Source organism: Solanum pennellii, chromosome 2, assembly GCF_001406875.1.
Source record: "Solanum pennellii chromosome 2, SPENNV200".
NCBI classification, from domain to species: Eukaryota; Viridiplantae; Streptophyta; class Magnoliopsida; order Solanales; family Solanaceae; genus Solanum; species Solanum pennellii.
This window is the reverse complement of record NC_028638.1, coordinates 59,025,525-59,039,710: the sequence shown is the minus strand read 5'-3', so window position 1 is coordinate 59,039,710 and position 14,186 is coordinate 59,025,525. Positions and strand designations below refer to the sequence as shown.

At 31.6% G+C, this 14,186-nt stretch overlaps 1 protein-coding gene across 3 annotated transcripts; it reads left to right on the top strand.

Annotated features, from left to right (window-relative positions):
- The first annotated feature begins 5,592 nt into the window (after positions 1-5,592).
- Positions 5,593-14,077, top strand: LOC107011609 (transcription factor GTE8-like). 3 transcript variants are annotated; one of them, XM_015211181.2, is made up of 12 exons: positions 5,593-5,765; positions 5,891-5,941; positions 9,540-10,814; positions 10,918-10,966; positions 11,067-11,198; positions 12,236-12,303; positions 12,420-12,483; positions 12,797-12,880; positions 13,010-13,110; positions 13,199-13,265; positions 13,360-13,490; positions 13,573-14,077. In XM_015211181.2, the coding sequence occupies exons 3-12, from the start codon at positions 9,597-9,599 to the stop codon at positions 13,843-13,845; spliced, it is 2,187 nt and encodes a 728-aa protein (XP_015066667.1). In that variant the 5' UTR covers positions 5,593-5,765; positions 5,891-5,941; positions 9,540-9,596; the 3' UTR covers positions 13,846-14,077. The 3 variants fall into 3 exon arrangements, with proteins under 3 accessions (XP_015066667.1, XP_015066668.1, XP_015066665.1); XM_015211182.2 differs by lacking the exon at positions 5,891-5,941; XM_015211179.2 differs by having other exon boundaries at positions 5,593-5,941.
- The last annotated feature ends 109 nt before the right edge of the window (positions 14,078-14,186 follow it).

The window sequence follows — 14,186 nt, the reverse complement described above, 5'->3', positions numbered from 1 at the left end:
AAAATATTATATATTTTAAATTTTGACTTCACTAACACAAGTGTGACCCTTGATCTAGTGGTAAGGAGGGCTTAATTTTTCCAGGCTACCCAAGTTTGAATCCCTACTCCCATATTTTTGTTTTATTTTTTATGTCTTGAACCCACTTCTTGAAAATTCTGGGTTCGCCACTGCAAGCTCATACACTATTGATGAACTTAGAGAAGGAACTGGAGTGAGGAAGAAACGAGATAGAATTTCATTAGTCTGAATCTGGACCATTTATAAGTGAGATAAATCAAATATATATATATATATATATATATATATATAAATGAGGATTTTCATTCCGCCTATATGGCATGCCTCAATGATCAGAAAAATATTTGTTTTTTTATAAAAAAATTGGGCTTTTTAGATTATTTTTTTTACACAATAATATTATATGTATAAATTGCTATTAATAAGTTACTTAATGATAATTACACCTCCTAACCTTTTAATAATATATATAACTTCTATCCTTTCATATTCATAATCTTCAAAATATTTAATATAAAAAATTATAACTCCTAAATATTACACCTATAAAGATCCACTTTGAGACATGCATGATGGTCATTTTATTTTTATTTTTCTTATTCTTCATTTTTGTTTTTTTGCTTTGTTAATTTTTTTTTCTTCTTTGATCTGATTTTTGCAAGAGAGAGATGTATAATGAAAAATGTTAGATATTTTGCATAGTTTGATTTTGTGAGATAAAATGATTTGACATGTCTAATTATCATTATAACTTTTGTTCTATTTAAATTATACATTTGATATTATTGGGTTGGATTTTTGATGATACAAATCATGATTCTTTTATAGTACAAAATGTTCATTTTCTTTTTTGCTTCTCTTTGTAGTTTTTTGAGATTTTTTTTTCTTATTCTTGTAGTTTTTGAAGACACTGATTATTTTTATTCACTTTGTAAATTTTGAAGAATTGAATTATGTTATGTTAAGAACATGATCCTTCTTTCCTCTTCAAATCATATATCACTAAATATTTTAAATATTTTTGCTTGATTAGTTAACTAAAATTTTATGTCTTTTTGTTGTTATTATTATAAGGATTGTAATTATGTTATGTTGATAACATGATCCTTCTTTCCTCTTCAAATCATATATAACTAAATATTTTTAATATTTTTGTTTGATTAATTAACTACAATTTTATGTCTTTTTGTTGTTCTTATTGTAAGGACCGTTTATAGTTCTCCGGTTAAACCTCCAATGCAATAAGAGCTGATTGGTTCTTTATCAGATTAATTAGTTAATTGAAAAAACGCCAATATATCTTATTTTTAATTTCGTATAACAATAACTTTCTCCTCACTAGCTATAAAAATGTTATACAAACATATAATAAATATAAGTAATATAAAAAAAATAATATATCACATCTCAATGTAAAGTAAATAAATATTAAATACAAACATATTATATAGCTAAGAATCAAATAAATCGATTCCTCTTATAATTTTGTATCTCAGAATCACATAACAATCATATGGTAAAAATACATAATTTTAACATTTCATTATTTATTATATTATTTATATATAGAAATTATTTATAGGCCAAAGTTATTTCACGATTTTGAGAATTTAATCAACAAAAAATTAACTATTTTTTAATTTTATTTTAAAAAATCCGTAGGATTACTTTTTTTTTTAACAATTTTAAAAAATTTTCGTATTACTTTTGATTAAATTTTTAATTCTATGTCCCTTTTTAAATATGTTTTTAATTAATTTTTCTCTTAATAGATATCTCTCGTATAATATAAAATAAGAGAAGAAGTATATATTATTAAAAATAATAGTAATTACTATTGTTTATTAAAAAAAATGTGTAATTATTTTTTTTTACTTTTTCTCTTATTTTTATATATTTATTTTTAATTTAATTTTTATCATAAACTCACACCTCTTCATCTTTCATAATCTCTATACTTAATTAATATTTATTAGTAATACCTATAACTTCCAACTTTATACCTTCATAACCCCAAATTATTTAATTTTTAATTTTGTGACATCTTAAAAGAACATCAAAAAAATATTTCTAACCAAATATATTATGTTAAGATTAATGTCTACTTTAATCTTGTAATGCAAAATCTATCGATAAAGACTGCTTTGTGTAATTATTTTTACTTCTAATAAGAATGATACAAAATAAGATTTATAAAAGAGAATAATTGATTCATTTTTTGCATGAAATTATAAGAGCAAGATCATTAACAAAAGTAAGACAAAAACAATTATTGAAAACATTAAAATGTATTTGTAGATACGCTTAGCGGCGGGAAATAGTCAAAATTATTATGAAGTTATTTTTAAATTTTCAATAAAATATGAATCATGAAAAATATAATAAAAAATTAATTAAGAGAATTCATTTTAAACATTTTGCTTAAATTAATAAAAAGCTAAAGACAAGCTATAACTTGATTATATTAAGATACGTTGCTAATTATTACTTTTTTTAAAAAAAAAAAATTAGTAAAAATACTAAAGACGAGCAAACTTGATTCTCTTAATTACGATGATAATTGTTAATGTTTTCTTAATGGAATTAAATAAGCAATGATTAAAAAAATGAAAAAAAAAAGAAAAGAAAAAAGGAGACTAAAAAAAATAGTGTTTAAAAAAATTTAAAAAAATGTAGAATTATAGAAGAGAATTTATCTAGGAAAAAATTAATACAGATAATTATTTCAAATATATTTATTACTTAACCATTCATCCTCCATTATAATGATTCTAAAAATTTACTTAACTTTTTCTCTTACACTTTAATTATATGAAAATATTATTTATCATTAATAATTATAAATATTCATATTATTTATGAACAATTTTTTTTTATATTTACCTTATTTAGAAAAAATTCAAGAGTCTAATTATAAGTTTTTATTAGACATATAAGTTTTTCTTTTAATCTTAACATAAAACCTTATATCATTCATTTATAATTGTTCATTGATTACTTACTTTATTATATATTTTAACAATAGTATATTATTTTTATGTTAATTCTATATCATTAAAAATTATTTTACCGAATTAAAATCATGTATCACCCATTTCTTTCCAAAGAATCAACATATATAGAGAAAATTTTAAATTTTAATATATAAATATGAAAAAATGCACAAGTACCCCCTCAACTTATACTCGAAATCTCAGAGATGCACTTATACTATACTAAGGTTCTATTACTCACCTGAACTTGTTTTATAAGTAATTTTCTATCCCTTTTGGCTTACGTGGCACTAGTTTGAAAAAAAAAGTCAACAAATGTTGGGCCCACAAGATAGTGTCACGTAGGTCGAAAAGGGGTAGAAAATTATTAATAAAGTAACTTCAGGGGGGAATAGGACTTTAGTATAGTATAAGTGTGTCTCTGAGATTTCGGACATAGGTTGAGGGGGTACTTGTACATTATCCCTATAAATATTGAAGTACTTTTTTAAGTCTTCAAATTATAGGTAGCTTATCTATTACAAATAATTTTTCATATTTCTAAGACGGTTTTTGAATTTGTTACTATTTTAGTTCTTTTGATATTTTAAAAAAAATTTAAAAGACTAAAAATCTCACTTTAAATTTTTTAAAAAATATCAAAGTTGACCATATTTAATCTTGAGAACTAATTCAACTGGATAATAAAGTCATAATTTTTTAATTATATATTATAACTAACATAAAAAAAAAAATAGATACTGCTAATTTAAGGATATTTATTTTTTGATAAAATCAATTTATTAATTGAATTGAAATTACTAATCCAAAATATAAAATTTATTAGCTAATCTATTTGGATTTGATAATTAAGAAAAAATAAAAACTTTTATACACTTCACGTAGCGCGGCTAAGTTTACTAATTATATAAAAACCAGAAGAAGAAAGAAGAAAATATCTAATCTACTAACTGATTTATCAACACAGTAATTGAGGTAACTAACTAGCATCAACTAACATTCTGAAATGACCTTCTAACTAATTAATGGATTAGTAACTTTTGGCAGATGCAAGATTTCGGACATAAATCCGAATCGATCAACTAACGCATAACTTATGAATCTTTAGTTATTTCAATATAACGTTTTATACATTTAACTGAAAAGAAATTGATATAAAATATTTACTTAATTTATATAGTTTAATTTTGCACATATGTAAGTTTGACATTTTACTTTTTTTTTTAAAAGTAAAAAATCACGCAAATCTCAAATTACTACCATAAAGAAAGTAAGTAATTTGGTATGTACAAAATTTAGAGTTTAAGAAAATAAATTAAACTTTTAAATTTTTTTAATTTTGAATGTACCACGTACCATTTGATAATTGGTAATAAATATTTTTTAAAACAGGATTAAAAAAAAGAAAAAATGAAACAGAGAAATTGAACATGTCACCTAAAGAAAACGATTAATAATCCTACTATTGCTAAACAATAAATCGTCTTTGAAAGCAAAATACGAATCTAATTTTGCTATTTCAAGTTGACATTTTGACATTGAATAGATCATTGTTTTTAATCTTAGAAAGAAAAATGTTTTCCGGATCCAAAGATCAAACAACACACTTTTTTATTTATACATAGGAAAAGAGTGATATATTCCTTAATTTTGCCATTTAAAATTGATATATTCCTCGTTATAAAAATAGTTCATATATATTCTTATCGTTATACAAACGACTCACATTTATCTATGCCTTTACAAAATAAGCTCCCATATACTCTTCATTTAACGGAAGTTAAAAAAATATTTTTAAATTTATATTTTATACTTTTAACTTTTAAAAAAATCATTTAGTGGTATATATAATTCTTCTATCAAAGTTTAAGGTGTATTTTAATTTTTTCATACATAAATTATTTTTTGACTTTTATTATTATAATTATTTGAGCTTCTTATTCTTATTTTATTTTTTTCTTTCGTTCCTTAGTTTAAAGAAAAAAATTTAACCTATTTTTTTTGTCTATATCGTAATTTGATTTTTGAATTCGAAGAAAAAAATTTGGTCATCTACAATAAGTTTTACAAGAATATTGGTAAAACATAAATAAATGTAATTATCAAAATAATAATTCTAAATTGGTTATTGAAACCAAAAAAAATTAAAAAAATATATTTAACGAAGATTAAATTTATTCATATAAGATTATAGTTTCTAGAAAAAAATAAAAAATTAAATTAAAATTATGTTTTTTTTTTCATTTCGTTAGAGGAATAATTATATATAATCTATTTATTTATAAATAAAAATATATATAACCACTTTTATAATAAAGAATATATCAGTTCTAAATAATAAAGTTAAGGGCTATATCGGACCCTTTTTCCTTAGTTATTTAAGGATCCTAATAGATTCAGAATCTTCTAATTTGCAAAAAATAATAAAGAAATCATAAATTAATGATCCAGATCTTTAGTATGGAAGAACAAAATAATATCATCCGTTGGATAAGCCGCCATATATTTCACGGTTGAGATTTCTCCCGAAGTCGTTATAAAAGTCAACAATTCTTCTTATTTTAAAGATGATAGCGTTTCGAGAAACCCGTTTTCTTTACTTCCCTCACTCTTAACAGAAAGAACCAAAAAAAAAAATAATGAAAAATTCATAGTGAGAGAAAAAAAAAAACATATCTGATTGAAGAAGTGGTGTTTGGAGCTTTCAGCTTGCCGTGTGATCACAGCAGTCGCCCTATAATTTGTTCAAAGGTTCGCACTTCTTGTAGGTTTTGGGGCTCAAATTGGGTTAAATTTCACAATTCTAGGGTTTGCTGTTTTGATATTTACGGCTTCTTCTTCTTGAATTTTCATCTGTATTTCTTCGAATTATTTAGTATTGGTGTAATTGGGCGTTGCCGCCAGGATCAGGAGCTGATTAAGCAAAGGTAATTTGTATTACCAAGCGAATCTTTGTTAATTACTTAAGTTTTCCTTTTTGTTGGAATAGCCAGCTGCGTCAGATTGAAGCTGTGAAAATAGTGAGGACTCTGTGTAACTGTCTTGTTTTCGGATGAATTATGAAGATTGATTAGCTTTATACATTCAATTTGTATTGCCCATATGTTAATTTTTCATGATAAAGTTCCTAAGTTTTTCAATTCAAGAAAAACTAGTGGTTTTGAATGCACTTGCAATTTAATATTACACCTCAGTTATTTTTTTGATTACTGACCAATTATTCATGGGGAAACACTTTGTTTCTTTGGACTTTATTCGGTGAGTTTTAGCCCCCATATATATATATATATACACATATATATATATAAAACAGAATTTGTAGCTACAATTTAAAGATCAATGATAAGATAAGAGAGAGAATTGAAAAACATAGCTGATGTTCTACCTCACGTCGCAATTCCGAGCAGCTAAAGTGATACTGGTTGTGGCATCAATATAGATAGGTCTGAGAAGAAGTGAATGTTCTCCCTTGGCAGTAAGTGGATTCTCGAGGACCTGAGCTCCGATTAAGGTTAGACATGACCCTGAAAATCGACCTTGAACTCAAATTGGGGTTGACATAAACAATGATAATGGGCTGTTATCCCTAAGTTTGCAGTAGGACTTCGACAAATGAATGAAGCTACAGACCAGGGGTTCATAGTGGCAGTCTGGCTATTTTCTTAGAACCAATGTTTTCTCATGGAATTCTATCTACTATGTAGAAATGAGGTTACCCCTTTACCTGTCTCCACTTGAAAACTAAACTTGGTTCACCAATAACTCGTGACTAGTGCCTACTATACATCTCATGTGTTACTGTAAAACCAAATTCTTAGGTGCTTATAAATCAAATCCTTAAGCTCTTGGGGTTCATTTTCCTTGCATGGGATAAATGGACAATAATTCTGGAAGTTTCTAAATGTGTCTTCATTCCAAACTTTCATAATGAATACATACTAATCTTCGAGCGCTTCATAGCTCCATTGCTTTCCCTCCTCATTCAGTTATACCTTGTCCTCAGGGTCTGAAATCAGGAAATAGAGGACGAAAAAACTGTATTTTCCAATGTAGTCAGGGGCAAATTGATGGGGAAAAGTTGGGGCATGTGAATCTGTGGTCTCTCGTAACTGAGTAATTTATGTATATATTTTAACATTTGTATAATATTATATGTTGACGCTCATGCTACAAGAAGAAGACTAAATGATTCGATCTGTTGAAGGTTGGTTTACTTATTTAGAGGACTAGAGATCGATTCCCACTAATTTTGTTTTAGTGGTGCATCCATGTTGTAGATCCCTAGATTCGCCACATAATGTGGCTTTCTGGTAACCAGACTTGCATTGTTGCAGCATATTCCTTGTTGACAAATTTTGATCGAGTATGTCTATAGGCTTTACTTATGGATGCCATTAGAAGTGCACACTGTTACCTTACTTAGAAGAAAAAGGAAAATGCAGACTTTGGGGCTTTTAGTAGCTTGATAAGGTTCAAAGTGCTTTGGGTAGCTTAATGGTCCTTCTGATAACCACTGATCCCCTCCTATTGGGTTGTAATCTAAGCATCCTATTATTTTTTAAGCGGAGTTGTGGACATTCGTGTATGTCATATGGTTCTCTCGGCAGCTGTCGATTTCCTTGGGCTATCCATCTATTCGTGAAGGGTAGAAAAGCTTTGTTGTTGTTTGACCTGCATTCATTTAAAAGGTTCCTTTCGAAACGATCTCGTCTGCAGGGACAATGATGTGAGTAGTCCATGCAGGCTATTGTCTGAGAATATTCTAGCAACTTGGAAAACAGTGAAGAGCGTGTCAATGAAAAAATACGAGTTTGTGTGCTATAATAACAATCTACAATTATAAAGATGGTGTTACCCTCTGACTTGGTCGCCCCTTTATTAAATCCATGACGACGTACTCCTTTGCTTTCTCTAGAATTGGTAGGGTTTGTGGAAACCTAGGTATGTCACATCCTCTACTTTGCACTTTTGACAGGTATCAAACACTTGAACCTATTTTCAGCCTTCCTCAATTAATGGAAGCCACGTAATACCTTATATGTCCCTTCTTAATGGCTAGGGCAGAGAAGTGCCCTTCTGATGAATCATGTATTAAATAACTTTCCCTGGACCATTATACCTCAACTAATCTATTTTGCAAGGAGGTTTCAGTAATAGCCCCTCACATGATTCTTTTTATCTGCCCCTGAGACCTTCATCACTTTATAGCTAAATGTTATCAAAAGCGAAACAAGATAGGAAAGCAACAAGTACTTGCTGGGGCTTATTTGTGTGAGGAACAATTGAAACATGAGTTTTAGCAAGGTGATAGGTAAACTAGATGCAAATTTCTAATTCAGCTTAGTAACTAACCTGCGCTGGTCATCACTTGAGGACCAAGTTGATATCATAACCCTGATCACCATCCATATTTATCCTACGAGTATTTTTACAAATAATACATCCACAAAAAGAAATCACATCTCGACAATGAAATGTGATCCATTGTGAGAACCGTCATAAATAAAAAGCTGAAAATGGTAGGTTGCGTCTCTTGGCTCTCTCCCGCAGTTGAGCAGAGACCATTCAGTCTGCTATATCCAGGTATGATCAATCGGAGACAGTCAGGTTTAAATTCCTGTCAACAAAGGATCTGCCTTGTTCATCATCAGAGTTCCTTGAGCAAGTATAATCGGAGTAGGAGGAGAGCTTTCAGCACTCCCGATAGCCTCCATCTTAATAAGCTGAGTCCCCATAAGTCCATCCCGCAATAAACATCTTCACAACATCAAAAGAGAGCAGACAACTAAGTGGAGTTGACTTCTCAAATGGTCACTTAACTAGAGTTACTATCTCATGAAGTCACTTTCTTTGATGAAAATTATCGAAATCAAGAAGGTGATTTGAGATAATAACTATTAGTAGAGTGACCATATGAGGAATCAACTCCAACAAAATTATAGTGAGCAGTTCCAGCAACTTTGAACCTCTTCTTTCTCTGAGTGACGAAAGCTTGAAATTTTGATTTCAAACCGTTCATTGTTGATATGTTTGAAATTTGGGTTTTCCACCCCGGTTAATATTTAGAAGCTCCAGTGCTAATTTGTAGTGAGAGCTCAAAGATCAAATACATTACAAGAGAAGCAAATGATATTTGAGAACAAAATTGAACAAACCAAACAACGAAGGGAGAGAAAAAATAATAAGAGAAACGTGCTCAATTAATTTCATTTATGCACAACACTTTGTGTGATTAAGGATTTAAAGGTGATGGAGGTTATGTAATTACCTCACAGTACACTGATGTGACACGGGACAACTAGAAATGAGGTTGTAAGAGGAAAGAGGAAATTTTGTTAGGTGGGACTAAACTGTAAAACTGAAAATTTCTGAATAGAACTTTATTGGAAATGTTGTAATCTCAACATTCTACTTGTGGAGCTCTTCATATATATATATCTAGAAATTCCTGCCAATGTAGCGCTTTTAGGTTTTATGGCTGGTTTCAGGATTGGCTTTCTGAGAACTTCTCTTCTTTTGTGATAGGTCGGAGAAATCCATTTTTTGCTGCGGCCAAGTAGTACCTATTCTGCAGTCTGGTGGATGGCTAGGAAAGACAAGTTGCCTGGAAGTGGTTCTGCTGGTTTTGCCACTAATTATGGATCGGAGGGCTCTGGCAGTTCAGAGAGATTCGATGCTAGAATCTCTGTTTCAGGACATTCAATTGCTCCTCAGCAGAGATGGATAAACATAAATTCTTCTTCACATGATGGTTTTGCTGTGCCCATCCATGTTATACTGCAATCCAAGCTGTCACCATCTGAGAGGAAACACTTGGTTCTGCAATTGACATCTGATATTGAACAAATTAGACTTCTTCAAAAGAAAGTTGAGTTTTATAGGACAAGTGCAATTGCAGTTTCATCTTCTAGTGATATTGTTAGCTGTAGCAATGCACAGAAAGGGCTCCCTTTAGCAAGCAAGAAGAGATCTGCAGGAAACCCTGGGTTTGGAAAAAAGTCAAACCCTTCCGCTCAGAAGACACGGGGCCTGAGCAGGGAGGTGTCAGGCAGGTTTAAATCTGTTAAGCCTGCTTCAGTACCATCCCGTTCAAATGCAACATTGATGAAACAGTGTGAGAACTTGTTGAAAAAGTTGTTGTCACATCGTAATGCGGGTGTATTTAATGAACCTGTTGACATAGTTAAGTTGAACATTCCCGACTATTTCACTGTCATTAAACACCCAATGGATTTGGGGACAATAAATAAGAGGCTGACTTCAGGTGCTTACTCGACTCCACGGGAGTTTCTTGCTGATGTTAGACTGACGTTTTCTAATGCATTGACCTACAACCCCCCTGGTAATATTGTAAATGTCATGGCTGATGAGATGAGCAAATTTTTTGAACTGAGATGGAAAACTATTGAGAAAAAGCTGCCTACTAACCATGCTGAATTAGTGGAAGAAAAATCAGGCTTGCATGAAGAAAATGGATCTGCTTCAAAGAAGAGGAGAGTTTCTCCAACGCAGCATGTAGTTGTGCCAGAACCTCCTAAATCCAAGATGACTGATGAAGAGAAACATAAACTTAGTGGTGAATTAGAAGCTTCACTTGGTGATCTACCCGACAACATCCTTGAGTTTTTGAAGGACTTGAGTTCAAATGGAACAGCAACTGAAGAAGATGGAGAAGATGACATTGAGATTGACATTGATATTCTCTCTGATGATACTTTGTTCACGTTACGGGCGCTTCTAGATAAGTTTTTGCTAGAGAAACAAAAAGGCAATGCTAGAGCTGAACCTTGTGAGATAGAGGTAGTTTGCCGTCAAAGAATACATCTTCACGTACAATGTAGAATGGACTCTCCACCAGTGTTTGATGTTAATGAATTATTGTTCTCTCTTATTGTTTTTTCAGCTGCCAAATGAATTGGGGCTTAGTAATTCATCCATGCACCTAGGAGGAGGTTCTTACTCGCTCTTTTGATTTCATCCACGCTATTAGTTGTTTGGTGTTAGATTTTGAACTTCAATGATTTTCCTTCTAAATACTGGAAAAATATACAGATAATGACCATGTTGATGAGGAGGTCGATATTGGTGGAAATGAGCCTCCTGTCTCCAGTTATCCTTCACTTGAGATCGAAAAAGATACAGATCCCAAAAGAGATGAACGTATAAATACAGGGGGTCCCAATGGTAATTCAAATTGTTTATTGACTCATTGATACTCTTCACTTTGTTTCTCTTGGACATTCTTGTAGTGCATCCTACTTTTTCAATGATCCGCTTTCTGGTGACATATCCTGTTCATATCATATCTACATTGTCTTATCTTCTAGGGCTGGTAAAATGAATTTTATAGCCATCAAGTCATCGGACTATTTTTACCATATTGTGGGGTGTGCTCGGTTCCCTTTTGATTTTGATGAACTGGGAATCTTTGAACATTCTAAATTGTTGTAGTCTGATGAATTTCTTACATTCTGAATTGTTTCCTTTAAAATAAGCTAAACTATTCTATTTCAGGTTTTCTGTTGTTGATCTTGTATCTTCTTTCCTAGTTCTTCATTGCACTACATAATGAGGTTCTTATTAGTTTTGCTGCATCGTTAATACTTTTGGAGAAATCTACCAAGTCAAGCTTGTCATAATCAACATTACTTGCTCAGAACACCTATTATTTGCTCTCTTTTTCTTTTTCTTTTGAGTACCCGTCAATTTCCGGTCAAGTGGTTTGCCAAATAACTGGCAACCCTGGCTGCCAATGTTGCATGATTGCTAAAAAAAGTGGATGCTTGTGGCCCTACATTTACTGCATTCAAGAAGTTCATAGATTTTTCTCTACATTAAGTTTGAAGTTATTCTAGTCATATGTTCGTGTATGTTGAAACTTAGCTTGACCTATTTCATTTTTGAAGTTCGTGTTGGTGCTACTTTATTATTTTTTACTTCTCTTGCCCAGCTTTCCTTTTCAGTTTCCGTGAAACTTTTTCATCATTTGTACTGTGCTTCTTGAATTGAATTTATTCTATATTCTATTTTCTTTGATAAAACTTAGATGAAGTTAAATACTTAATGTTCCAAATTTCATGTCCATCCATACAAGTGTAGTGTTATCTCTCAATATTAAGCGACTTGGAACTGCTGATTTAGTAGGGATTGCTTTACTCATTGTTTGAACTTAGAATTCTGAATACTGTCTTAACTTGTTCTATCATCTCCCTTCCATCCAGATTCAGATTCTAGTAGTTCTTCTGATGACGAGTCTGAAACTCAAAGAACACCTGATCATGCTGAGCAGGTGAAGAGCGATCACAATAGCTTCTAAATAAACCCTCATGGTGTTTATTGCCATTAGATCAGCTTTAGAGTATTTGGAAACCTAATACATCTTTTTGTGCCGGTGTTCGATCACAGGATCACAGTTCTCCAGTAAAGACAGGTGGAAAGGAAGCTGGCAATAGTTTAGCTGATGGAAATCGTGAGTTCTATTCTGATTGTGATTTCTTGATAAGTATTTCTCTGCTGATTTAATATATTAGAGAACTCTGTTGATGGTTATCATTTTATTTGGAACTGAGTACTTATCTGAAATGTAGGAAGTGCATAAATCTGCAGAATACCCATATAAGTGTGGTGATTAGTGGTTTCATAGAATGGTTATTAGGGGATCTGAGTGTAAGGTTATGAAATATTTAAGCTCTCTGGTGGTCTGAGATCCTGTAGTCAGGTTTTTTTGTTGTCTTTTTCTTGACTTCATAAATGTTGCTATCTCACTCCTTGTTTATCTCCAGACTCTATCAACGGCCTTGACCAGCTGGAACAAAGTTCTCAGCAAATGCCGTTCTCTGTTGACTCGGAAGCAGCATATCAAGATGGTGAGTTGAGAAGTGAAAACTGTTTTTCTGTATTTATTGTTAAAGATAAAAAGGTAACGTAAGAAAAGTTGGTTTATTTCCTTTTGTCTCTATTAATTTGTGGGTTCATGTGTTGTATTTTAACATTAGGAGAGAGTAGGGTCTCCCCTGGAAAGCTCTATAGGGCTGCTCTCCTGAAGAACAGATTTGCGGATACAATTTTAAAAGCTCGAGAGAAGACACTTGTTGAGGTGGGTATCCTTTGCTTGTTATAGGCATTCTGCCTTTTCCATTTATTTTGACCATCTTGTCAGTCCATCCTGTAATTTTGCTACATAGGTCGAGAAGGGTGATCCAGAGAAACTTCGTCGTGAAAGGGAGGAGCTTGAGATGCAAAGGAGGAAAGGTATCCCCAACCCGAATTCCCAATATTCAACATGGAAGAAAATTCTTTTTTTTATGTAAATTGATAGCCCTATAATGTTAATTTCCGTGATCAGCGAAAGCTAAGCTGCAAGCAGAAGCGAAAGCTGCTGAAGAAGCTCAAAGACGTGCAGAAGTGGAAGCTGCAGCTGAGGCTAAGAGAAGGAGAGAGCTCGATAGAGAAGCAGCAAGACAGGCGTTACTCCAGGTGGGTAGAAAATATATCACGTCGTAGAAGGTCAAGTGCTTCCGTTAGAATATCAAACGGGACTTCCATTTTGTTTTTGCAGATGGAAAAGACTGTAGAGATTAATGAGAATTCAAAGTTCCTTGAGGATTTGGAGATGCTGACTGCTGTTCCTTCCGAGCAGCTACACAGCTCGGTAGACGAGACCAGTCCAGATCATTCCCAGGATGGATTAGGTACCTTCAAATTTGGAGGCAGTAATCCCTTGGAGCAACTTGGTTTGTACATGAAGGTGGATGATGATGAGGAAGAATGTGAACTGGCTACTCTTCAAAGTGATGATCCTATTGATGTTGAGGAAGGTGAAATTGATTAAGCTATTACCCTCTGCCCCAATGTGTTGCTGTATCATAGCATTCAGAAATATGTGATAGGTTTAGTAACATGAATCCGTTTTCCACCTTGAAACCCGATTTTCTTTTTCTAAAAAAAAAAAAGTTACAGATAATGGGAAGTGTTGATTTGGAATTCAGTTTGCAATTGGATGTGAGAAAAGGAAAAAAAAAATAGAATTGTGTGGAAGTCCTATGCTTTTTCGCCTTTTCTGATTTTCAGCTTTGCATTTTTAATCTTATTATCCATTCAGTATTAGTGTTTAATTATGAGGGCCCAGGTTAGACCGTTAGTCTTTTTAGAAATTACGGACGATAAATATGC

What these genes read in the sequence shown, in the direction of transcription:
- LOC107011609 (XM_015211182.2), top strand. Translation starts at nt 9,597, where the DNA reads ATGGCTAGGAAAGACAAGTTGCCTGGAAGTGGTTCTGCTGGTTTTGCC. An exon ending in CACCTGATCATGCTGAGCAG is followed by an intron (nt 12,304 to 12,419) that starts GTGAAGAGCGAT and finishes GTTCGATCACAG; the next exon opens with GATCACAGTTCTCCAGTAAA. An exon ending in CAAGACAGGCGTTACTCCAG is followed by an intron (nt 13,491 to 13,572) that starts GTGGGTAGAAAA and finishes TTGTTTTTGCAG; the next exon opens with ATGGAAAAGACTGTAGAGAT.